The following is a 26,400-nucleotide window of genomic DNA, read 5'->3' as shown; positions in this document are numbered from 1 at the left end:
CTGACTGGGAATCGAACCAGCGACCTCTAGGTGCATGGGACAACTCTCAGAGAACTGAGCCACACTGGCCCGGCAACTACGACCATTTTAAGACCCACACTCTAGAGTCTATATGCTGTGAACTGGGCAGGGTTGGGCCTCTCATGCAAACTGTACTTCAGAGAGAAGCTTGCACTCAACTGCCTGCCTGCACTGTGTTTCTCCCACCTGAGCCAGTCCTTATGAAGTTCCTGAAATCCATTTCAACCTATAGGACTGAGGCGTTCCCCACCCAATTGAAGTTGCAGAGCTCCGACCAACCAGAGAGGCTGTATTCTGACTGATCAAGACAGTGCCTTTTAGACCAATCAAACTGTGAGGATTTGAAGTCCTCATTTGCATGAGGACAGCCCCTTCAGAGACCAGAGGTAGGGACTTCTGTTCCTATAAGCCAGCTCCCCTTAAGCTCAGGGTGCACTCTCCCTTTCCACTGAGATGCCTCACCCGAAACAGAACAGAGCAGACCAGTGCAGGCCGGAGCAGACTGGCACAGGACAGAGCTGGAGAGGGGCCGGTGCCAGGGCTGCCTGGCCCCAGGTCTGCCTCACAACTGTGCTGTTTCACAGCTGTGCTGTATGACATTTGAGCTGTTTTGCATTGAACAAAGTTTCCTTCTTCACTGCACCCCAAATTGGGGGTTCCTGTTGGCCTTGAATTGGTGCCAAAGATCATTGGCTGACAGCAGCACTGGATGGAAGGAATATGACAGGAAGGGAGGGTGACCTAAAGAGAATAAGGCCCTGGAAGCCAGGGATCCTGGGGTCTAGCAAGGCATTGGCCAGGGCTAGCAGTTGATGTTCCCTGGATTGTAAGTGAGGAAATACCCAGTCAGGCTTACAAAGGATTTGAACACAAAACCCCATAATGTAATAGGATTGTGTCTTTCACAGGCTAAGTGCAGGATTATATGTAAAGAAGTTAACTCTCCAGGCCTTGCAGGTGATGTCGTCGGGGAATAGGAGGTAAACATAAAATCATGTAAGGAACCAGGCAGGGGTAACCTGGGACTGTGCCATCCTCTCATTTGGAAATATAGGCATATGAGGTGCTGGGGGCTGGGGCCACGGGGCTGAACCCTAACATGCATTGCGCCCCAGATAGTTCATCCAGGCTTGTCTCAGTAACAGCCCCTGACACTAGTTGGCAGCTGGTTCAGCAATGGGCATGTGACCCAGCCTTAGCCCACAGACCCTAAGGGAGTCAGCCAGCCGTTCTAGGAGAGAGCAGAAAGCCTGTATGTGGTTTAGCCACCCTTCTACCTGGTCAGGGGCACAGACATAAGTGGCAGATTGAGCTCTGGAGCTGTCACACTTGCAGATCTGGTACGTGAGATGGTGCACTTACAGTGTAAGCTGGCTGTGTTATTAGCAGCCAAGGTTATCTTAAGAGTCCCAGAGGCCTTTCTCAGAGGGGAGAGGTGGACCAAATGGCCCTCCTGACCTCTGTGAGAGGCCAGGCACAGGTGAACCCAGGGGTCTAGACCCAGATACAAGTGGGCCTAGGACATCACTCCCTGCCATGCCCAGACATCCCCTTGAAAACTTGTTGGCCTCTGCCTCTCTGCTAGGCTGAGCATATGTGCAAATGGACTGTCGCTTACAAGCGGGCACTGAGCTTTCATCCTTCCCCAGGTCATTACTGCTTATATTGAATTTGAACCTACAGCCTGTGTCTCCATGTAGGAATGTTGACTGAGCCTGGATCCCCTGGCCTCCAAACTTCAAGTACTTTGTCTTTCACTTCCAGGCAGATTCTAAGGGTCATAGGACAACTCTGTGTGAAATATGGCAATGAAAAAAATGCTGCCTAGAAACGCCTACTTTTTTCCTGTTTTGCCTGACACAGCTCCTTGTCAGGGTGTGTATGTGTGGAGGGATGCTCAAGAAACAGCAAGAACCACTCCCCAAAGGGCGTCCGGCTACCACATTCTGTTCAATCAGCGTTCCCCTGACATACTGCTTACCAAGGCCGCTCCTGGCCAGGACTCTGTCAGCGCATCTGATGAGGCCACTGCGCCTGCTGTTTGCCAACAGTGGAGGAGGGCAGAGCTGCTCTCTTTAGAGGCCCCTTGACAAGGTCACTAAAACCTTACAGCTCCTTATGCTCTCTATCCAAGTCCCCAGGGGGCTGGAAGAGTCTAGGTCCATCCCCCAACTGCTCTGAGCTTGCTTGCCTGGAGGGAGGACACTGAAACCTCACTGCCTCCGTCTGCTTGTAGCCTGCAGTGAGGGCAGGGCCTGCCAAAGAGTGTGACCTCGTCAAAGGGCAGAAGAACTTATGGTTTCTGTGTGGCTACCAGGGGCAGGAATGGCTCTGATGAAATCTACCTTGGCACATGTGGCCTGGTAGCCAGAAGTGGAGCAGAGAGCCTTGCCCCTCCCTTCAGAATAAGGCAGAGCACCGTTCCCTGTGAGAGCTGGGTAGGGCAGAGAGGGAGACGTTGTCTTTTCTTAATGTCCCTGCTCTTAGGCACACATGGTGATTTGTGACACCCAAGATGACCATGAAAGGTCCCCATCTCTTTCTGTACCTCACATCCTTGGGAAGTTTTTAAGTGGTAAGAGGACCCAAGCTCATCCTGATTTGTCCTAATTCCTCCCTCTCAACATGTAGCTCTTCTAGATTAGGGTTGTAACTCCAGGCCTTCAGGGACCAGGCTAACAAACTTGAGCAATAGGCAGGTTTAGGACAATCAGGAGTGGTGGGGACTGTGTCAAACAGGAGAGTACAAGCCAGACCTAAAGATATTCAAGTTCAACTCAAAGCAGACACCCATGACACACATTGAGCAAGTATTGGAGCTGAGTTGGCCTGTAGTCTTTGGTCTGTGTCTCTGGAGTCTATAATGAATAAGTAGATGAGCAAAGAAACACTGGGGATTTCTGTGCTCACATTTCACCTAGAGGAGGAAGAGCAGGACCAGAGGGAGAGGCAAGCACAAGTGGGTGGGGCAACATTTTCTAGAAAAGAAGAGTAGAGATAGGAGCCATGGAGGTGTGAAGAAGTGTCTTTTTTTTAGTTGAGGACAGGTGATCACAAAGCTGGGAGAAGCCCATAAGGACCCCTTGTATGGAGGATTCAACCATACTTTTTTTTTTTTAATATATCTTTATTGATTTCAGAGAGAAGAAAGGAGAGAGAGAGATAGAAACATCAATGATGAGAGAGTCATTGATCGAGCCTGCAACTCAGGCATGTGCCCTGACCGGGAATCAAACCCTGATCGCCTGGATCCTAGGTCAGTGCTGAACCGCTGAGCCACGCCCGGTCGGGCACAACCATACATTTTGATGCATGTGCACCCAATTCATCCACTCAGCCTTGCAGAGTGTCGTTCTGGGGACTAAAAGATGGGCTGGTCAAGGGCAGTGGTCTACTTCCCACTCATTGGGAGTCTCTATCTGGGTGGAGCCCCAGGAACCTGGGGGTGATGTTGGCAGGAACAGGTGCCAGGGGTGATGCAGGTGTGTCAGGGAGACAAAGCTTCTTTCCAAAAAATATCTCAGAACTGGTATTCCAAAGTGTGTCGGTAATATTGTACGTGGACCTGTCTGAACAATTCATATATCGCACAGTGAGTATAGCTCCTTCTCATTTTTCCTTTCGCCCCTCCCTCCTCCACTGCATCAAAGGGAAGGTCCCTGCTCTAGCTCATCTGCCTCGTCGCTTTCCGAGCACTTGCTAATCAGCTTTAGCCTCAGTGCCTTTTGCAGGGAGCAATATCTAGAATTTGATTTTAAAAATTTGTTTTCATTTTATTTATTTTTGGCAGGTACTCTTGATTTATGGAGATCTGATGGCTTTTCATTTAATGACTTAAAAGTATCCTTTAAAAAGTTAAGTACAGGATGAAGTACTGTATAAAGAAATAATGATGGTGGTGGGAAGAGGACTGAGGTAATGCCATAAACCTGGCAGGGAAGTGAGTGAGGTTGTAGAACATGACCCTTGAAGTCTGTGAGGCTGCTAGTTGGGTGTCATTCATCCTTTGAGGAGCATGAAAGCATAACAACCACAAGAAGAATGAATGGAAGGATGGTATGGGTTCTAAGACATTGCTGGACCCAACTCTGGGCTGCTGAGCCCCTCAACCTTCAGAATTCAACCCATGCTGCTTCTTATAGGAAGTCCTCCAGGATGGCTGGCTCTGGAGTCATCTCTCTTCCATCCACCTTTCTCTGGATCCAGCTGTGTTTTCAGAGGTCACAATAGTAAATGCCCACTGAGGGCGAGGGAAGGGGAACTACAGCAAGCTGCAGAGCATGTGTCCAATTTAAGGGTTAATAGCAGAAATGGGGCCCAGTGTGGCCACATGTTCCAATTTCTCAAGAAAAGTCAGATATCTAAGTTCTCATGTGAAATGTCACCATTTTTAATGTTCGCCACAAATGTTCACCATGCCTGGGGACTGGATCCTGCCTCAGCACCCTAGGGTGACACATAGGGAAGCCTGCAGGTGAAGATGGCCATCAAGTTGCAGTGCCCTCAAGCCCAGGTCCTGAAAGTGATGGAACAGATGAAATCACAGCTAGAGCAGGTTGTGTAAGTCACTTCCCCATAACACCTGGCCCTCCTGGCTGGCAAGGAGCAGCCTGAGCCAACTCCAGAAGCCTAGGCACACAGACCTGGAGCAGGGTGAATGAGAAGATCCAGAGAGACAGGTGTCCATCCTCGGGAGAAGTGGGGCAGAAATCTGGGATCACATAGCAGAGATATTCCAACAGACACATGCCTGGGGGCGGGGGGTCCCCAGGCAGGACCTGGGAAGAAAGGTCACTGTGTTGGGAGCAGCAGGCCGGGTAGGACAGTGACTCCAGGCTCAAAACCTTGCTGGAGAGGAGGGAGTCTAGCTGGCGATGGGTTTTGACAGCAAACTTGCTCCAGGATGGAGAGGTATGCCTGGTATTTTGAATTGGAAAAGGTGAATAGAAAGTAGAAAGGCTATTTTAGGCAGGGCCTGGAGGAGAGCAAAGTCCAGGAGGCGAGATGCCCACATGGGATTCAGGACAGGTGAGGGCTGTAACCTGCTAGTGCTCTAGGAAAGGGCCAAATCTGGGTGGAGGAGGCTGTGCTCCGAGGCTGCAATGGAGGGACAGGGAGGCAGGTGGAGGGGGACAGAGACTTTAGGCAGATAAGTTGGGGACTGAGAGTACCTTGCCTCTACCTGGAAGGATAAAAGTTGATCTTTAAAAGGGTAGCCCCTGCAGTGAGCTCACCCTTCTACAAAAGCGTCTTCTGGCCTCTGGGGTCTCCGTCTCAGGCCTCCGCCACCCCCACCCATCCCTGAGCTCTGTCCTGCCCCAGGGCGCAAAGATAGGGCCAGGCAGTCCCTAGCGCCCCAAGGCTGACCAGTGGGACGTGGGGCCCCAAGGAGGACTCTCCAAGTGGGGATACTCCGATGGCCGCGCTCCTCCCAGACTCCCAGGTTGTGTGCCACGAGGGCGCCAGGTAAGCCGAGGGTGGCCAGCGGCAGGGCTCCCCAGGCGCTACTCTGCCGCCGCCTCGGGGTGTCTCTGCTTCGCTGCGAGCGGTGAAGCGGCGGTGGCGGCGGCGGCCGCCGCGCCACGAAGCGCCGGGTCACCGCAGGCTGAGGCGCCCGCCGTCCCCGCCCTCCCTGCGCTCCACTTCTCCCTCCCGCGCGCCTCCCTCTCACGCTCCTTCCCTCTCCCCGCCTCTCCTCCGAGCTCCCCGCCTCCCCTGCGCGCCTCGCCTCCTCCGCCCCGCGCCCTGCGGTGCTGCAGCTGCGGGCGGCTCCAGCTGCCCCCAGATGTGGGCTGGGCAGCGCGCGGGGAACTTTCGCGCCGGCTGCGAGTGCGGGGCCCCGGCTGCGGTCCGGCTGCCATGGATTCGCCGGCTGGCGCCGATCGCCGCCTGCTCTGCTTCGCGCTGCTGCTACTGCTGCTGCTGCTGTCGCCGACGCTGCCCGCGGACGCCGGGCTCGCCGCCGCCCCCCAAGGTAGGTGCGGCCCGCCCCCACCCCCACGACCCCCATTGGCCAGCCCCGCCCCGCGCGCCTCGCCGCCCCCTCCCCAGCAGCCTCCAGCTGGACTTGGGCAAACTCCGAGCGCCCCGCCCGGGGCCAAGTTGGCCAACTTCGGGCCGGGTTGGTCGCGCAGGGGGCGCCCCCGCGGCGCACCCGGGCGCCTCGGGCCACCGGGAGCTTCGGAGCCCTCGCGGCTCTCCGGACGCCCAGCGTGGCGGTGGAGGGCCCGGAAAGCCCCGCGGCGAAGCTCGCAGAGCCTGCCCCAGCGGGTCCGGGGGAGCCAGGGCCGGGCTGCGCCTGGGCTGGCGTCCGGGGATGCTCGGGAGGAGCCGAGTGCCGAGCGCGCCTGGGGCCCTGAGGATTGGTTCGGGCGACTCCAAGGGGAGACACGAAGATCCGAGGGACCCTGCCCCACCCCTCCGGGGACCGGAGACCAACAGCGAGCTCAGAGGGAGCTGGACACCGAGGACAGGCCGCCCATGCCGGGGAGCCGAGTCCTCGCCGCCCCGGGGGCCACGGAAGGGTAGAGACACACTAGTAGGGGGCCAACTGGGAGTGACTTCGGAGCGCCCCCAAGTCCTGCCAAGGACGGTAGGTTCCCCGAGCGGGGGACGCTCTGACGCGGCGTCCTCCGGGGAACTGTGAGGAGTCCACGGAGCCCCAACCAGAACGGGGCAAGGGGCAGAGCTCTCGGCTCGCAGGGTCCCAGAGCGGGACCGCCCCGGCGGCGGGGCTCCGGAGAGGTGGCTGCGTTAACGACCCTTACCGGCTGGCAGAACGCCGGGGACGTGCAGGCTAGTTTCTGAGGGTTGCCTAGAGGAATGCCCTTCCCTTCACAGTGGGGGCGGGGCTGGAGGTGATGCGGGCTGAGCTGGGCCTGGGAGCTCCCTAGTCCAGGCGGCTCTAATGCCCCTTCCCGTTGCAGGAGGACCCCTGGGGCACGGAGCAGAGCGCATCCTGGCGGTGCCCATACGAACAGACGCCCAGGGCCGCTTGGTGTCTCACGTGGTGTCGGTGACGACCGCCCAGACCGGGGTTCGGGCCCGCAGGGCTGCCCCAGTCCAGACCCAGGGCTTCCCCGGAGGCAGTGAGGAGGACCCTGATCACCACCTATTCTACAATGTCACTGTCTTCGGCCGAGACTTGCACCTGCGGCTGCAGCCCAACGCTCGCCTCGTGGCGCCTGGGGCCACGGTGGAGTGGCAGGGAGAGTCCGGTGCCACCCGCGTGGAACCCCTGCTTGGGACCTGCCTCTACATTGGAGATGTGGCCGGCCTGACTGAAGCCTCCTCCGTGGCACTCAGCAACTGCGATGGGCTGGTGAGTAGGCACTTCTCCCTCCCTTTCTGTCCATGGTTCTTGTCTGAGCTTCAGAAGCCTGTTACCTGGGTGCCGCCTGGGAAGGGAAGGCCTGCACTGAGGACCTTCTCTGCTTAGAGATGTGAGGCATGGACTAAAGGGGTTGACTGGAAGGCAAGTTATTTTGATTGGCAGGAGAGGGGTGATTTATCTAGGGGGAGGCCTAGGGTCTCCAGGGCACTGATCAAGTAGCCATGTGTCTCCTTTAGGCCTGGGGGCACAGGTCTTGGCTTGGCACCCAGGTGTGTGTATATGTCTGTGAGTGTGCACATGAGTTTGGAATGTCACTGTGTACTAGTGCCTAGGTACTTGTGCACCTGTGTTGTGTGAACATGTGAATGTGCCATTGTGTATCTTGTCCACATATGTATCTCTAGGTTTCTGCTCATTCATGTCAGTTGAGTGTGTGACCCTGTGCATTTTAGTATGCGTGATATGTATGTATGGGGACACATGTGCTGGCAGTCTGTCTCTTTGTTTCCGTGTGTGCGGGTGGTGCCAGTCTAGGTGACAGGCAGTGGTGCTGAAATGCCCAGTTATCTCTCTGCCCTCTGACTAACCGGGAGCCACTGATTTTTATGCTGTGGTTTCCTGTTGAACTTTAGCTGGTTATTTGAAAAGTCAGTTTTCTCTTTCTATTTTGAGCCAAGGGGAGCATTTGGAAATGCAGGCTCTGGGGCCCATGGGCAGCCCCTGAAGGACAGAAGGGAAGCTGGGGAGGTCCCCTCCTGGGGCTGCCTGGGCCACCAAGTGTGATTGGAGCCCTGGGAAGTTCTCCTATTTCGGGAAGTCCAGAGGGACCATGGCTTGGCATAAGAGCCTCAGAGGAAGCCTGGATCGATGCTCAGGGAGGAGGCTGACATTGGCGGTGCTCTGTCCGGCCACCTAGGGACCTGGCACACAGCAGAAGCCACTGCAGTTTTCTATTTTGGATAGGGTGTGTGGTGGTCAGGCTGGCTGTGCTGTCCAGTCATCTAGGCCGCCCATCAAAGGTTGTGCTCTAATTGCAGCTCAGAAGACTCCTGTTCCGAGGGAGTGGCCTTTCTCTCAGCCCTGCAGCCCCTGAGCCCGTCAAGCTCATCCTGTTAGCTGCAGAGCCAGTAATTACTCCAGAGCCCCGCAACCACTGGTATTCTTTTTATGGAGACACAGGAAATGTCACTTGTTGCTTTGGAAAATCACTGCCTTTGGCTGGATTTAGTTAGAACCTGGGCACATTGCAAGCAATTGTCAATGTCCTTGGAGGAGTTGGGCTAACATGGTGCAGCCCTCTTTGTACCTTTGTCTCTGAAAAATGTCCCAGGCCTCACAGGTGTGTCTCATTTAACTGTGGAGGTGAATCACCTAAATTAAAGGAAATGGGTGCTGGAGACTTCAGGATGGGGTGAGTGGGCTGGGAAGAGGTGACATGGATTCAGTCTGTTGGTGGGCCAACTCCTGTATAGTTAATTCCCAACGGGAATCATTTTAGGGATACTTTGTCACTGTGTCAGTCATCTGTTCAGTGATTCATTTGCTCAACCAGCATCTCTAGTGTGTTTGTCCATTGTGCTGGTCAGAGATAGGGCTGGCCTGGTGCCCCTCAGGCTCACATGCTCAGGGCAGCTGACAAGCTGAGGGGCACTCTGGCTAAGGTCTGAAAGCACACTTCTAGGGGCTACTTGAAGAATGCTTTGCCAGTGGGCAGCAACACAGGTTGGCAATTCTAGCAGAGGGAAGAAGTACCAGGTGTGCATTGGCCCAGTCAGGGCAGGCAGATGTACTGGACACGCTTGCAGGGCTGGAAAGAAGACTGGAGTTGGAAGGAGGGGCTGGGTGGGGCCTCCCTGAATGGCCTTGAGTGCTGTCAGTGAGAAATGGCCTAGAGACAGTGGGGCTGCATCATGACTTCTCTTCTTTTTCTTTCTTTTTGCTGTGTGTATCTGTTCTGATCTTATACCAATTAATTTCTTAACTGTTAAAGTCCCTCTGTACATCAGTAATAGGCCCATATGCTAAGGGTTTCATGCATCATGCCTCTGGTCCTCAACAGTGACCCTACAGGACAAGGGTCTTCATGCCTGGTTTACAACTGGGCAGCTGAGGCTCAGGCCCTGATGACCCGAGTCTGGCTTGATTTTCTCCAGCCCCTTCTTCCAAGTGTAGCTGGTGAAAGACACTCAGATGTGATAGCAGCTATACTTCCTGTGCACGCCCCCTCAACAGGCCTTCCACGGCTAAGTGCACAGCATCCTCCCAGCAGCCCTGGCCCTGAACCAACATGCCTCACATAGCCCCTTCCTGTGCAGCTCTTGCTTTTCCTTCATAGGTAGCAAAACATGCCCAAGCAGGTGTGGTGCAGATCCCCAAGGATCTTGTTAAAATGCAGATTCTGATTGAGCACCTCTGCATCCCCCTTCCCCCAAGGTTCTGAGCTTCTCATGAGCTCCCCGGCTGATGCTCCTAGGCCTCAGTCCACACTTTCAAAAGCAAGGCTCGGCAGCCCCATTTCTGCAAGGAGTTCTGCAGGCCTGCACCTCCAGTTGCTCTGAGCAAATAGGATTCAGTGGACCACCAGTGTGGGAAACTCTGCACCTTGCGTTCAGCTTGGGAGGTTCAAGGGGCCCGTGGGGCTCTTTGAGAATTTCTGTAATGAAGAAACCTCTTGAACTCTGTGAATTCAGCACTTCCCACACAGATGGGACCAGGGAACCCTGCTCTCAGAACATGTGGAACTAGCTTTCCTGGAAGACATGTGGAAAAACCATGGAGCAGGGCTCAGCAAGCAGCCGAGGTCTCACAGTTTAAGTTTAGATACTTAGGTAAGATCCGCCTCTCCCAAGAGTCACAGATCTTTTTAGGCCTTTTGCCCTGCCCTTGGATTGGGACATACATCTACTTGCCTGGTCCCCTGAGTTTCTCTGCTTTAAAAGAAGGCAGTAGTAGCTTTATTTACCACGGACAGCAGTCTCCTGACTTATTTATTATGAAGGGATTCTTATGTCACTATTGGTCAGGATCCTCTTAGCTACAAGTGACAGAAAACTCAAGTCAGATTAGTTTAAACAGAAATGGGAAGTTATTAGCTCACATAATGGTAAGTTTTTAGGCATGGCTTGATCTAGGTGCTCCCACCAGGTCGTGAGGACCCTTGCTGTCTCTTGCTTCCACCTTCCTATGTGTTTGTTGCCTGCGTTCCCAGAGAGAATCCTTCTATGGCAAGTCAAGGGATCTCAGCAGTGCCAGGCTGACATCTTTTTCTGATTATTCCAGCTGAGTTCTCAGTATCATTCTGGCCAAGCTGAGGTCAGATGCTCCCATGAGAATCAGGACATGGGGTTTGCAGAAACCCATAGATGGAGAGTGTAAGAGGTGCTGCTCCCACAAATGATGTGAGGTTGGGACCCTGGGCCTGCCAATGTGCAAATTCTGTTGGAGTCAGGTAGAGATGGAGACATGCTTCATAAGACGTTGTGTCCTTTATTTTTGGAGAGACTGAGAAACGGAGAGTGCCCAGGTTCTTTCATAGCTGCTTGACAGAAGTTGTTCATAATATTTACAGGGAAAGGTTAAAGTTTGCCTTTTCATGATGCCTGAGGACATACTGCTTAGCAAAGTGTTCTTGTACATCCCATTGCTATGTAAGAATTTTCTGGTACTTCTTGGGCCATAGGACAGGTGTGCTGATCTCACATCATCCGTGTATGCTCATTAAACACCCAATGAGAAGGCTGTTGGCATAAAAAGTAATAATAGTCTATGACAGGTCACATGCCCCCACTCTGCGCCATGCTCCCTGCTGAGCACCTTATGCCGCATCTCCTTGTTTAATCCTCACAGCACCCCACGGCTGATGTCTGATGCTATCCCCATTCTACAGCTGAATAAGCCGAGGCTCCAAAGCCACAACAGTTCACTTCAAGCTTCACAGCCAGTATTGGAACGTGTGTCTGTCTGACTCCAAGACTGTATTTTATTGCCCTTTTGTTTTTTGCATGCCAACAAAAAGTACAAAAATGAAGAAATGCATTTTATGAAACATTCCTACCTTTCCCCTTTGACTCCTGGAAGCCTTCTGAGTGTGTGTACTTGCATATCTATATGTGGGATGTGTGAGTGTGTGCATGTGCGTGGGTGTGTCTGTGGGTGTATATGTGTGTGCTTTTGAGTGAGCACATACATTTTCGTGTGAGTGTGCATGTGTGTGTTCTTGGCAGGGGTTTCCTGCAGGGGAGGGGGCTGAGGTGGAGTGGAGGTGCTAAGGGGAAAGGAAGACCTCAGTCCTCTGAATCTTGGTAGCACCTTAGACTGCCCATGGCAAGTGCTCTGGAATGGGAGGGTCCAGGTAGGAGCCTCTGGCTTTGCTGCATATGCTTCATATTAAATGTCAGCTGTCCACGGGGTCTGCGGTGCTGTCATTAATATGGAGAAGTTATTACTGAGCCTGGAGCCGGCTCCTTGGGCTCATCCATGAATTTCAATTACACTGCGTGTCTACTCCAGGGCCTGTGGATTGGAGCACTTCTGCTTGGAGGCAGAGGAAACTCTGGCATCCAGGACTTTAGGCCCAGGCAGTGCCAAAAGACCAAGTGGACCTGGTGCTGCCCTACCTGGCCCTGCACACTTCAGTGATTAGCACGGGAGCAGTGGACTTAGTGTGGGCTGGAGGCTGGAGTGTCACACTGTCTGCTCTGCCCCACGCATGCAGGTGACCTGGACAAGTGCCCCATCTCCCACTGAACTGATTGTATTGGGGGTATCCATCCACACCCACCACAAATGATTTTGGAAGGATGGGTGCATGACAAGCCCTTCACCCAGGCCAGGGTTTGGGAAATGTTGGGCATTTCTGTATTTCTTTGGATCTAAGGATGCCATCAGTGATAGGATGTATCAAGAAAGAGGGATACTCCCAATTAAATCTTCCTTGGTGCCTTAGCTGCAGTCCTGCCAGGTGTTGGCACCAGCCACCCTGCCCCGAGCTGCTGGAAGCTGTGGCTTGTTTCTCCCACCTCATTCGCTTTGTTTACTTAGTGTGTGACCGGCTTCATCCACATCTGGGTGTCTTCTTCTCGTCAGTGAAGTAGGGGGTTGCTGTCATTCTTCCAGGGACATTCCTCACTGATGCCAAAACCACACACACTGCTGCTGTCTTTTTGCTGTCCTGCACATACCTTTTGCTATCCACAGTGTGACTTTTTAAAGACATATGAGTCGCAAGGGTCTCAACACAAGAAGTGCTGACCCCGCACATAACTCAAGCGAAGGATGGCAGTAGGAAATGCCACGGCCAAGTTAGTGCATGCCAGGCAGTGCCAGCCACCCTGCGATGGCTGCCAGCTGCTGGCAGAGATAAGACCCACTGATTTCATTCCAAGTTCAGATGATAAATGTGACATATGTGTGTCTTAGAGTCCTGAACATTCAGTTTGATGATGATGATGATGCTACAAATGATTTTGGGGCTGTCTGAGAGCTGACATAAAACTTCCAGGCTGGGGAAGCAGAGCAGCGGCAGAGGCCAGCCATTCACATCAGAGGAATGAGCCCTTGCCCACTGTGGGAACGGAACATTCAAGGATTCAATTTTGAAACCAGGGCATTTCTCCTTTGAAAGCAGGGGTTGAAACCACATGGTGAATAAGGTGTGTTTTTGTTTCATGCAAGATTGGCCTAAGGCTCAGTAGTGGACAGTCTGATTGGGACAGAGCTTCTGGAGGTATGATAAAAAGTGGCTCAAGAGCTGTGAACAATTGGGATATACAGTTGACTTTTTTAAAAAAATTATTGATTTTAGAGCGAGAGGGAGAAAGGGAGAGAGAGAAACATTGATTTGTTGTTCTACTTATTTATGTATTAATTGGTTGGTTCTTGTATGGTCCCTGATGGGGGATTGAACCCATAATCTTGGCATATCGGGACAGTGCTCTAGCCAACTGAGTTACCCCACCAGGGCCTACAGTTGATTCTTGAACACATGGGGATTGGGGCACCCACTACCCATGCAGTTGAAAATCTTTGTATGATTTAAGTTGGCTCTCCACATACACAGGTTCCCAACCACCAGTTCACCTTTGAGTGATACAGGTTTGAACGGCACAGGTCAATTGGACTGCAAAGGTCAATTAAAAAAGCTCCATGGATCCACACAGTTCAAATCCATGTTGTTCAAAGGTCAACTGTGTATATAAAATGTATTATGCCACATACCATCTCTAGTCAGTTGCAAAGGAAACCTCAGGTTAAGCGATATCACAGACAAATTTTATTTTTCTGTCTGCCTGTTCTTGTACCTGCTTTAAAGCTCTCTTGTGTTTATCTTGAGAGCTTTAAAGCTCTGATATCTAAAGTATTAGCTGCTTTACAGTTGTGCTATCTGCCGTGGTGGTAGCTATGAGTATGTGAGGCTAGTGAGTACCTGAAATGTGGCTAGTCTGAACTGAGAGGTGCGCTGGGTGTAAAATACACACCAGATTTCAAAGAGTTAGTATGAAAAAAAGGCTATTAAATATTTCATTGATTATTTTAAAGTGTTGATTACAGGCTGAAGTCATAATATTTTGGATATATTGGGTTAAATAAGAGATATTGCTGAAATAATTTCACCTGTTTTTTTTTTTCTTTTTAACGTGGCAACATAGGAAGTTCACATTCCATTTCTGTGGGGCGGAGCTGCTTTGAAACATCTAGCTGAATCCTGCCCCTTTTGCTGTTACTCTTTTGCAAAATTGTTGGCTGGTCACATCTGTTTATTCTTCCAATTGAATTTTAGGATTGTTTTGTCAGATTAAAGAGATCCCTTGTGAATTTGATTGACATTAAATTAAACTTAGAAACCAATTAAAGCAGGAATTGACATAATTTACAGTATTTGCCAGGGACGTGGTGTTTTTCAATTGATTTAATTCTGTTTTGATGCTGCTCAGTGAAGTAGCATACATTTTTTATGCAGGTTACCCATTGTTTTTAATCGGGGTCATTTCAAGGATATTTTTTTCTTTTTGCCATTGTGAATTGAATCGTTTCCATCTATTGCTTGGTACACAGGAAGGCTATTGATTTTTATATAATTATCTTTTATCAAGTGGCTTGATTGAACTCATTAATTCCAATATGTCTTTGTGGATTCCTTTGGGGTTTCTAGGTATACAGTTGTACTGTCTGAGACGGTGATAATTTTGGAGCTTCATTTCCAATCTGCTCTGTCTAGAACCTTCAGGCTAATGTTAAGTAACAGTAGTGACTTTGCGTGTCTGTGTCTGTGTCTGAGCCCAACTCTGGTGGGAACACCCTGGCATTTCTCTGTTTAATATAATGCTTGCTCATGGACTAAAATGGATTTTGGGTGGGTAATATCCTCTGAATTCTACTTTTCTGAGATCCCATCTTTATTAGCAAACTAATTGAAATCTAGATATGTCTAACACCCCACACCACCACGCCTTCCCCCCCCCAAAGCCAAAGGCCTTGTAATTCCCAGGGGCTGTGTCTCCCTCTGACCTGCGCCTCAGAGCCCCTCAAATGCAAACCAGTGCCCATCTACAGCTGTTGAACCCCCTTACAGGAAGCATTTGTGGGGGGTGGGGAGCTTTGTTTGGGAAGGTGGAAGAGGCTGCCCTGGTAGCTGTTCAGGTGGCTTCCATAGCACAGGGTCTGCCGTGGGAGGGTATTGGCACCTCAGTGAGCCAGGTTCTCCTCTCTGCATGTCTCTCTCACGGGGCAGACCTCCTGAGTCCCCCTCCTGAGTCTTTCAAAGACTGTGCCCCCTCATTGAGGCCTGGGACCTGCCCACACAGGCCCCCTGTGTCCCACTGTTACCTTTACTTCCACAGGCTTCCTGAAGATCTTTTCCCAAACAAAGACCATTGCCGCCTTAAAGGAAATCTGTGCCGCGTCCTGCAGCAATGGGGTTGGGGCAGCTTTGAGCAATGCCTATGCCTAGGCCTCACCCCGAGAAATTCTGCTTTCTCAGACCTGGGCTCCTTCCACTGCAGCTTGAGCTTCCCACAAAACCTTTGCTGTCCCTCAGAGGTGCATGTCACCCCCCCTCCCACACACACACACACTAGCAGGGTTAATTACTGCAGGGGGAGGGGAGTTTCTCCTCTCCGTGGGGGCTGAGTTCTTGGTGCAAATCAAGGCTTGCGCCACTGTCCTACCAGAGTATTCCCCAGCTCAGATAGGCAGTCTGGCCTTTGGGTGCCATTTTTGATGTTGGGGTGCCCAGGATCTTGTTCACTGTCCTCACTGGGGAGGCTGGTAGGACCAGGCTGTGCTGTGCCCCAGGGCTGCCATGGGCGGTTGTACAGGTAGGGTCCTGCACAAGGGCACCTGGGCAGCGGGTGAATGAAGCCAGCCTCTGTTTGGTGTCTGGAAGTGGATGGAGTGGAGGGCAGATGATGGCCAAAGCTGGGTGGAGAATGATGAAAACTGGAGGGCGGGAAGGGTGTGCCAGGCATTTGCCCCACCATCAAGGTCACGTTGCTGCATTCGTCTCTTTGAGGACCTTCTGGGTTCTCAGGACTTGAAGCATAAGGACAAAAGCCAGAGGCAGCTGCAGGGAAGCTGCTGGTTGTGGAGGGTGGCTCTGGTGGCCTGGGTGGATACATTGGGACTGGACATGGTCCAGGAAGACAGACAGTAGTCTGGCTCTGTTCTAGTGTTGGCCTGTCCCGACTGGCCACTGGGGCACAGGACCCTCACAGTCCTCTCCTCGGGGCCTGCAGGGTCCCCTGGATCCTATGGGCCTGGGTCCCAAGGGTGCAGGAGGCCACTCTAGCTGGAGCCCTCATTGTGAGCATTCACTTTGGGCTAATGATATGGAGAGGGTACAATCCTAATGCTGCTGAAACTCAATCCTATCAAGTTTCTGTGATAACCGGTGGTTGCTGCCCTCCAACCCCCACCCCGGCTGACTGGTCCTCCATAGGCCTAGGCCTTAACCATTTGGTAGCTTGGGTGGATTTATATTCTAAGTTCCTGTTGCAGTTTACCTTGCTGCCAGGCCTCTCCTGTTGGTTCCTTCTGTTTACTTAGGCTCTAGAAAATAATGAGCCTTTCGAATTACTCCATTATATGCTTTGATTTTTTTTTTAATTTGATATTTTAAATATTTAACTCCTTTTATTCAAGTGAAGTGTGTTTCCTGCACTGTGTAGGTGCTGGTTTTAAGTATTTAGTTTTTTCTAAATTGCCACTCTTTTGTGTCAGCACCATTCGTGTACTAACTTGCCCTTTCCTCCTAACTTTGGGCTGTGTGTTCCTCATCTCTGAAGTTCACGGAGGTGATCTGGTTTCTTTCTGGCCTCTCTGTTGTTGTTTTGTGTTTTCCTTTTATTTTACACCAGTAGTAGGCTTTTTAATTTTTGTTGTTTAATGTTATGTTCTCATATTTGATACGGCATGTATCACATCGTGACTTACAAAAAATGTTTTGGCTATTTTTGTCCATTTCCCAAGTGGATTTTGGGTTTGTTTTCTTACGATCTTAGACAAAACATAAGAGGCTCTTTATTTTGGATGATAGGACATGACCCAATGGTGTCCAGGATGCAGCAGGCCTTAGCAAACCTTTGCTGAATAAGAGAATGACAGCTTCCTGATGTTCAGTTTTCTCAGGGAAATAAGAACATTGATTTAAACCCTTTAAAACATATCCCAGTAGGTTTATTACTGAGAGTTTTAGGATTTTATTGCCATCACGAATAGGACCTTTTCCATTATATTTTACAGTAGGTTATTAGAGATAGGTAGGAACACTTAATCTAGATACAGCAGGTGACCATTTGCTCAGAATACTTTTAACCCACTTGGTCCAGATTAACGATTTACTCAGGGTTTAGACTCTTTCATTCCCAAAGAGCAAACAGGGCAAAAAACAGCATGTGAGTCCAAATTATATATGCACTTGCACAACTGCAGCTAAACATTGACAACCATCACTGACCCAGCAAACCCTAGCCCCACCCAGGCCCCACCTGTCCCTCCTCATTTGCTTGCAGTGTTGCCCATCCTCTTTGCTTCAGCAAAATCTGTTATCACAGTGGCACGAATGCAAACCATGGATGATCGCAAAAAATCCGTCTAAAATAAATCTCTCGCTTGGATGTTTCCCATGTTTGCATTCCCAGATATGCCAGTTTCTATATTTATTTTGCATCTAGGCATTTCATGAACTTACTTATTACTTTTCCCCTTTATTGTGGATTTGGAGGGGGTACTTTTTTGGAGTATATAATTATCTTCTGCAGGTCCTAGTATTTGTGTATCTTCTTTTTCAATATTTATTTATTTTGTGTCTTACTACATTGGTGACTGTGTAAAATTGAATTTTAGTGGTTTTGTGTCGGAGCCACACCATGTGTTCCAAGCATCTGGACCACCGCCATGTAAGGGAAATGAGAACCAGGTCCTGCTTCTCTCTGTGAATGCTGCCGGCAGACAATTCTTGGCCTAAGAGGCTCTCCAGTCTTCACTCACTCACGGCGGGGCAGCTTTTCTCTCCCTGTTCTGTTGCATCAGGTGGAGCTGACACAGGGCAGGCATGTGTGCTGTTTTGTGAGGGGTGAGTAGCAGTGACTGGCAGGCCTCCGTTAGGTCAGGGAGCCTCACTCAGCCCTGTGACCTGCTAGGTGTTCCTTATCTCGGAAGAGGACTATACCTGGGCATGTGCAGGGCTGTTGGCAGGGTGGATGTGGAAGTTGCTGTCTTCTAAAGACTGCCCTGAGTCTCAGCTGGGATATGGTTCAGTGAGACACTTTTATTTATTTATCTATTTTTAAATGTTTTTATTGATTTTTTTATAGAGTGGAAGGGTGAGAGATAGAAACATTGATGAGAGAGAAACATTGATCTGCTCCCTCCTGCCCACCCTTCACCGGGGACTGAGCCCGAAAACCAGGCATGTGCCCTGACCAGGAATCAAACCAGTGACCTCTAGGTGCATAGGATGATGCTCAGTTGGTGAGACACTGTTAGGAGAAGGCTGGCAGGCAGATAGATCTATTTGTATCACCTGAATTTGGATTTTAGAGACGCATTTGAGTCCCTGCCTTGCCCCTTACCAATGAAATCATTTCTGGACTTGTGTCTTCCTTGTGCAGGGTGGAGTCTGCAAACTGGTGGGCTAGGTTCCACATCCACCCACACATGGGTTTTGTTTGGCCCTCCCAGTATTTGACAAATTTCTCATGAAGGTTCAGATTCCCAGCTTCCCTTGAGAATCTGGGAGAGCCTTGAGGCCTATCCCCTCAGAAGGGACAGAACACCCCAGAGGGGTCCCACTGCTCCCTGTGATCACCCTGGCCTGCCTCACAAGCTTTCATTCCCTGCGTGGTCCCTGTGTCCCTACCTGAGACTTTCTCTTATGTTGAAGTGGTTGCCTCCTATGTTTCATCTGTGAAAGGTGAAAGTTGATGGCAGTGACTACTCTAGTGGGTTTTGTTGATTAAATGAAGGTACATGGCTGGCACTTAGTAGCAAATAACCCTTCTTATTAAGAAGTACATTGGAACCTCAGTTCTCAAACTTAATTCATTTCAGAAGACTGTTCGAGAAGCAATTTATTCGAAAACCGAATCATTTTTTCCCATTAGAAATAATGTAAGTTGAATTAACCCATTCCAGACCCCAAAATGATTCCATTTTAACCTTTCTTATATACAGTACATGTCTAATGTACTGTTTAATCTATAAATAAATACTTCTTTTCTTAAATTTATCGAATCACCCTCTACTAGCCTTAAATGAATCACTTTCAGCACTCGGTCCAGGGGTGTCTTTCAGGTCAGCGTGCAGCATCTTTGCTCGTTCATATGTCACTGCCTCCAAAATGCTGTCACCAGCTGCTTTTCTTTTATCTAAATCAACAACAGTTTTCCTAAAACCTCTTCAATTGCCCGTAATCATTGTTTCTTTCACACCCTTAGCAACATTAACACTCTCTTGATGGCCTCTTTATGTTTGAAAATTTTGCCAGCAACAAAAGCATTCTCTCCTATGTCTGTCTCCTGAGAGGCACTTTTTGTCATGCTTGAGGTGTCAGCCTGAAAGCGTTGTCAGGTCAAAAAGGGAAGTTTGGTTCCACAACTGAGACATTTTTTCCTGTGAACAACTTGGTCGAGAACCGAATTGTTTGAGCTGGGAGACGTTTGAGAAATGAGGTTTGACTGTAATACTTCCCTCATGGTCCTGCTACGAGGAGACCAAGTGTGAGAGTCACTGGAGATGTATGAAGTGCAGTGCAGATATGAATCACTGTTGATCACTCCATGGGCTGGGCTGGGGCTGGGTAGAGGAGTGGGGGGCAGGGCTGGGGATGGCAGGCCCTGGGTAGCCCATAACCGGCCTGAGATGTGTTGCCAGATGAGACCATGACTGTTCTGAAATGGAATTCCTGGGTCAGAATAAGGAGAACAGATGTTGCCTGGACAAAGCCAAGAGCTGCTGACATCACTGAGAGCCCGTCAGGACACAGGGGGCTGAAACCGATGGTCCTCTGTCCTTTCCCGCTGAGGCAGCATTCCTGGGGCAAATTCAAGGGCTGGGGTTGGACACATGCGCACACACACACACACACGCACACACATGCACACGCACACGCACACACACACGCTGTTCCTTCCACCAGAGTCTCCCCACCTGAACATAATTAGCCAGGATGTGGAAAAGATTTGTAGCTTGGAAGGAGAGAAGAGAGTCTTGTTGGCAGGCAGGCCGGGGAAGGGAGAGGCGGACCTGGATAGCGAGTGGACTCTGCAAGACAGAGGAGCAGTCCAGCCGGCATGGCTCAGCTGTTGAGCATCAACCTAGGATCCAGGAGATCACGGTTCGATTCCCAGTCAGGGCACTTGCCCGGGTTGTGGGCTTGGTCCCCAGGAGGGGCCATGCAGGAGGCAGCCGATCAATGACTCTCGTCACTGATGTTTCTATCTCTCTCCCTCTCCCTTCCTCTCTCTGAAATCAATAAAAATACTTTAAAAAAAGAAAAAAAGAGGAGCAGTCTTTGGGATGGAGAGCTGTCCAGAGCTGCTGGCCAGGGAAGGGGAAGCACACAGCCCTTCCTCCATCATCTCTGGGCGGGAGCCTGTCCCCTAGTGTCCCCCTTGGCTGTGAATCTGGAGGGTGTGACCAAGAGGCAGTGGGAGACTTGCTCCTGTCCTTTCACTAACACCTGTGCAGCTAGTGCCTGCCACCCTGTCCTTCGGGATTCTGTCCCTATGTCCAGACTCCTGCCACTGCAAGGGAAAGGAAACCCAATGCAAACTGGCATGGGCCAAAAGGCCTCCCACCCTATTTATCTCTACCTCCTTCCCCTGGCCTAGCCTCAGCAGACTCTTCCCTGTGAGAAGCCACAGGCTCACCTGGCACCAACTGCCAGCCCAGCAGAAAGACCTTCCTTCTCAGGGTTTCAGCAAGAGTCTCAAGGCTGGTTCCCATTGGCTCAAGCTGGGTCACATGTCAATCTTTGAGTGAATCACTGTGGCCAGGGCAGTGAGCAGGACTTCCATGAACCAGACCTAGTCACATGACTGCTAGCTCCAGGGGTAGAGTCTGTGGTCTGAAGTAGGGGACCTTGAGGGGGATGGCTGGGGGCCCAGTGGAAAGCCAGGCTGCCGTTGTCAGGGGAGCAGTGGGCACCACTGCCTTCTCTCTCTCCCAGACCTCTGCTGCCTTCTCCCTTTCTTCTGCTCTGGCCCACCTGCCTTGCCCCCTTTCTGAGTGCTTCCAGCTCAGGCCTTGAGACCAGCATTCAAGGCCCCTCCTGGCCAGTCAGCATTTCTGGCTTCCTTTACCCACTTTATTCTCCCTGTCCCTTTATCCTGTGGGCCCGGAGCTCTGAAAGACCATATGTTCCTGTCCAGTGCCAGCTCTGCCAATGTTGAGAACAGCCCTGTCACAGGACTGGGAGGGGACCGGTTGTCTTAGCAGTTGAACCTAAAAACCCTCTGGGGATGTGAGTTCACCAGGACCTAAAACTCAACAGTGTGATGCATGAGCAGCACAGACAGAGTCAGGGACCCTGCAGACCTTTGGGCCTTTGTCGGAAGCACTGGGAACCCCATGCGCCTGGCCACCTCCTTGTCACCACCCTCTCCTAGGAAACCCTCCTTGTCCCCCTCGTGAAGGCACCTAACACGGCTTCACTGCGACCCCTGTGTGCTGGCCTGCCTCCTCCTCGCCCCTCCTGTGACATGGACCCTCTTGGCAGTCTGGTGGGGCCCTTATCAGAGTAATGTTTCTAATGCATAATAAAAATACAAAGGACACAAATTCTGTTAAAGTAAAGCTATCAACATTGAAAAAATTATAATACAACAATATATGTGGCTTTTAATTTTTTACCATCATCATGCCCTTTTTTGGGTGACAGTTTTATTGAGATATAATTGACATACCACTATTTTACCCATTTAAAATGTAAAATTCAGTGGCTTTGGTATATTTACAGAGTTGTGCACCATCACCCAGTTTTAGAATAAAATCACCCCAAAAAGATACCGCATACCTGCTGGCTATCACCACTCATTGCCCAGCCCTTGGTAACCACTAATCTACTATTTTCTGTCTCTAAAGATTGACCTAGTCTGGACATTTTATGTAAATGGAATCACGCAATATTTACCCATTTGTGTCTGACTTTTTTCAGTTAATGTAATGTTTTCGAGGTTCCTCTAGGTTGTAGCATATGTCAGAACATTACATTTTATGGACAAATAATATTCCATTGTATGGATATACCACAGTTTAAAAAATCCATTTATTGGTTGATGAATATTTTGGTTGTTTCTAGATTTTGGCTCTTATAAATAATGCCACCAGGAACATTTGTGTACAAGTTTTTCATGCGTTTTTCAATTAATGCGTGAAATAACAGGACATAGCAGCACATGTCACAACCTCTGTCATTTGAGTTATGCCAAGTATAAATGCCACTTGGTCTCATCTGCACCAGTGGCAGGGAGAGATGCAAATCCCTGTCATGTCTGTCGTGACCGGCACAGGTGCTCCTCATTTGCTGGGCTGGATGCTTCCATCTAGCTCGGAAAAAATGACAGTTCTCCATGGTTACTAGGGTGACGTGATTTCCCTCCCATGCATGGAGCTCCCAGGTTAAGAGCCCTCTAGGTAGGGAGCCCTGAGGGCAGTGGCAGGCTCTTTGCTGTGGGTGCCCTGAGAGACCCTGATGAGTGCTGAGGCCGTGGTGGGACAAGGGGTCTAGAGCAAGGTGGTGACTGGCCTGCTCTGTTCTTAGCCACACCGTGCTGCCCATTTTGAGGGGTGGTGTCCCCCTTCCTTTTTCTCTCTCAGCCATCTCTGTGTCCCCAGCTTGGGCAGCCTGCAGCTAGAGGGTGTGGGTCCTCTACTGGACTGCTAGGGGCCCCCTCTCCACATTGTCTCTCCTCTTGCCAGGCCATTTCCATTCACAGCTACTTAGAAGGGAATACAGCCAAAGGCCTGTCAGCAGAGGCCACCATGGACTTTACCTCAGACACGGACCTGGCTCCCTGCTACCAGCTGGGTCGGTGCTGGCCTGGGGAGGGTACTGGGCCCCTGTCACTTACTGTGCAGCCCCTGCTAGCTGTGGGGCTGGTGAGGGGTCCTTGGCTGCATGGAGGCTGGGGTCCTGGCTCCAGGGTAGTCTTGGCCGGAGGAGGCTTGGGTCCTCCTGCCTGCTGTCCATCTCTGTCTAGGGGCAGGATCCAGTCATCCTGGCCTGATGTGGGCACTTGGGAGGGAGAGCACCCACAGCTGGGTGACACCTTGCCAGATGCCCTTCCTTGGAGACACCTTCAACTTGTGTGTGAGAAACCAAGTCTCCCCTGGCGCTCCCTCCTAGGCCCCCACAGGAAGCAGCTGCAGCATCTCCAGCTCTCTCATCTGCTGCACTTGGGTTATTGTTGTGTGACCTGGGCCCCACTTGCCCGAGAAGCTACCAAGGTCCTTGTAGGGTGCCCTCCCAGAGGGGCCTCTTATCTTGCTTCTTGTATTTCAGAGACAGCCAGAGGCTGTCCTGACTTTGTGGCTGGCAGTGGCTTTGCCAACCCATCTAGAATTGGCTACCAGCCTCCTCGTGTCTCCTGGGAGTCTTATATGACATTGCAGCTCATTTCAGGGCCTGCTGGAGCGTTTAGGGTTGCTCCAGGGTTGCCCTGAATCGAGGGGCAGATCACAGCCTGTAGTGGGGACCTGGGTGATGGAGGGAGAAATAGACTTTGTGCTCCTCCTCTGACATTGGGCAAGTTACTTCACTTCTCAGAGCTTCCAGGGCCTCAGCCATGAGGTTTTGAGTGGGAACTAATCTGAGGAAGGAATGGGTAGTGGGCACAGCTACAAGTTATCTCTCAAGCAGTTCTGGGTACTGTCACTTGGGATGCCCTGCACCAGCAGTCCTGGAATGGTTTTCAATGCTTTACAATGCTTTTTGTGGTTTTCTAAATCCAAGTCTGCTTATGCACTGAATGAAGCCGAATGCAGAAATAAACCAAAGGAAGGAGACTGCAACTCCCATAGTCCTGCCAACATTCCAGTACATGTCTTTTACGTATATGCACATGTGCACAAACATACTTTGAAAGACAAGCCGAGCCGAGCCATACTATACTTTCTCTTTGACCTGCCTTTGTTTGCTGTGTATATACAGACATATTTCTGGGTCATTTAATATTCTACCTTACCACCTTTGACCAGAGGTAGCAGAATCTACCCAGGAAATGTGATGAGGCCAGGATCACTGGATGCTAGGTGTCCATGGGCCTGGGAGCAAGGGCAAGACCAAGGAGAAACACCCCAGGCCTCTGACTTGGGTGGGTGGGTGGGAGGGTGAGAGGAGTGGGTGCTGGCCAGAGAGGAGGAGCATCTTAGAGGCAGATGTGTCTCTGGGAGAAGTCCCAAGGCAGGTCTGTGTGCAAGAGCAGTCTGGGTGGAGCTCTGAATCCAGCCTGTGGACATGCTTTGTGTGGTCTGCAAATGTGTGTGGCTGCTGGTGAAAAGAGGGTCAGCCCTGCTCAGCAGAGGGTAGGAGTTCTGCTCTACTAGATGAAGGTGGGAGGTTAGCATGGGGGAGATGGAAATAAACATTTCAGACAGTTGTAAGAACCATGAAAGTAAGTAAAGAGATAACGAGGCCAACAGCAGCTCACAGGTGAGTATGCATGCGAGTGCAAGGAGGCGCATTTGTGACACATGTATAAATAGCATGCACATGTGTGTATACAGCACATGAAGCTGTGTGCACATGTGTATAAAGTACATGTGAGTGCATGTGTGTGCATGTGCACACAGTGCATGTGTGTAAGTGCACACATTGTGCATGTGGAGTACACACACATGTACATGTGTGTATACTTGTGTGAGTGCATGCATGTGGTGAACATGGCACTTGTGTGTAACGAGGGCATAGCTGTTGGAACAACCTGCCATCTTTCACAAGCTCTCATGGCTAGAGGAAAACAGAAGAGAAATAATATGCATGAGAAAAACAAAGTCAATATGGCAAGTGACGCCCCTTTCTTTGAATGCCTGGTTGTAGAGGGTTTTTTTGCCCAGGGGCTGGCTCTGTGACCTGATGCTTTGAGTTGGGGTCTGACCTCTCTGGATGGCCCTTCAGGCCTTATCCCCTAAGAGGCCTGGCCTCCCCATCTGAGGCTCAAAGAGAGTAAGCCAAGTGGGCTTTGGTGCTGCCCCACCTGGGCCCAGGGCTGGAGCTGTCCTGTGCCACGGGGGGGCTAACGGCAGCTGCTGGCCTATGCCCTTGTCTTTACTGTGGAGATTTCAAAAGGAGGAGGCCCAGTGTCGGCTGGAACACTCGCTGCCAAGTGGGAATGGTCTATTCCCACTTTCCACCCTTGTTGATAAAGGGCTCGAAGTGGCTGGGCAAGCAGTCTCCAAACACCATTTGCACTGGGGCTGGTCACCCTGGCAGGCCCACCGTGGCCCTCCCGCCTGTGCCTTTGTCTCGCCCAGCCGCTCAGCCCCTTCCCTCCCCATCGCATGTCTGGCTCCCGCTCGACCTCTCCTCCTGCTTCAGTCTCGCCTGATTTAATGAGGGCCCGGCCTTCGGCGCGCTGCTCGGCAGCACTGCATTTAATTAATAGTCTCACACTGCGGTTCTTCAGAGTCGGTGCTGCCATTTTATCCCTCACTAATTGGAAGAGGCTAGTTAAGTTCTGAGATGAATGCCCCTTTCTGCTGGCAACGTCTTGGCCCAGGGTCTCCGTTAGGATCTTTCTGTTGGGCTGGGTGCTGGGCTGGAAGAGCAGAAGGGCCAGCCTGTCCTCGCCTAGGCCAGAGAGGCCCATTTGCTGGTAGCCAGGGCAGCCATCTGTCCCAGGCTCAGCCTGCCCTGACCTGGGGAGGGCTTACAGGGGATCCTGCTGAGGGCAGGGCCTTGGTCTCACCATTGCCCATTATTCAAATCTCAGCTCTGTGCCAGTCCTGGGTTGCATCCCCAGGGAATCTAGAACCTTCCCCCAGTCCAGTCGACACCTGCCTCCCCCACTCACCGTGGCCCAGCACCATCTCCAGCCTGCATGCCTGCCCCACTCTCCTTACCTTCCAGGGTGCCCTGACAGGTCCTGACCACACAGTGGGCCCAGATGTGTGCTGAGATGGGTGTTCCCCTAGCAAACATCTGCTCCACACCGCACTGGCGGTTAGGGCAACACCAGTGACCTCAACGCTGTGATGCTGTTGGTCACCTGTGGGTGGGCAGCAGTGAAGAGGTTGGTCTGAGTGGGTGTGGATGGAAATTTAACTGCACCCTCCTCGCTGCTTTAGGCCACAGGGCCTCAGGCCATGATGTTCAGGCCAATGTCCTACAAGATGAGCATGTGAAAGCACCTCCATGTCTGTCCAGAGGACAAAGGTGGACTGCACTGCCTGCGCAGGTGGGAACTGCATGTCCGGGTGGGACAGAGCTGTTCTGAGAAGTGGGGTGGAGCCACAGGCGCATGGGTGGACGAGGGCACAGGTAGAACCAGAAGGGATGAGCACATGGCCTTGTGCCCCACAATGCCCTGCCTCTGCCTCAGGGCACACAA

The 26,400-nt window shown here is 51.3% G+C and overlaps 1 protein-coding gene across 1 annotated transcript in view; it reads left to right on the top strand.

Moving 5' to 3' along the window:
• Positions 1-5,729: 5,729 nt before the first annotated feature.
• Positions 5,730-26,400, top strand: part of ADAMTS2 (ADAM metallopeptidase with thrombospondin type 1 motif 2) — a 152,558-nt gene continuing 131,887 nt past the window's right edge. Inside the window, exons 1-2 of the mRNA XM_081134337.1 lie at positions 5,730-5,995; positions 6,948-7,342. Coding sequence (XP_080990463.1) covers positions 5,881-5,995; positions 6,948-7,342 — 510 coding nt within the window. The 5' untranslated portion in view covers positions 5,730-5,880. The remainder of the gene's footprint in view (positions 5,996-6,947; positions 7,343-26,400) is intronic.

This window comes from Miniopterus schreibersii (genome assembly GCF_964146895.1).
Source record: "Miniopterus schreibersii genome assembly, chromosome: 4".
Lineage (NCBI taxonomy): Eukaryota > Metazoa > Chordata > Mammalia > Chiroptera > Miniopteridae > Miniopterus > Miniopterus schreibersii.
The sequence above is the reverse complement of the archived record's forward strand: the minus strand, read 5'-3'. Positions and strand labels throughout refer to the sequence as shown.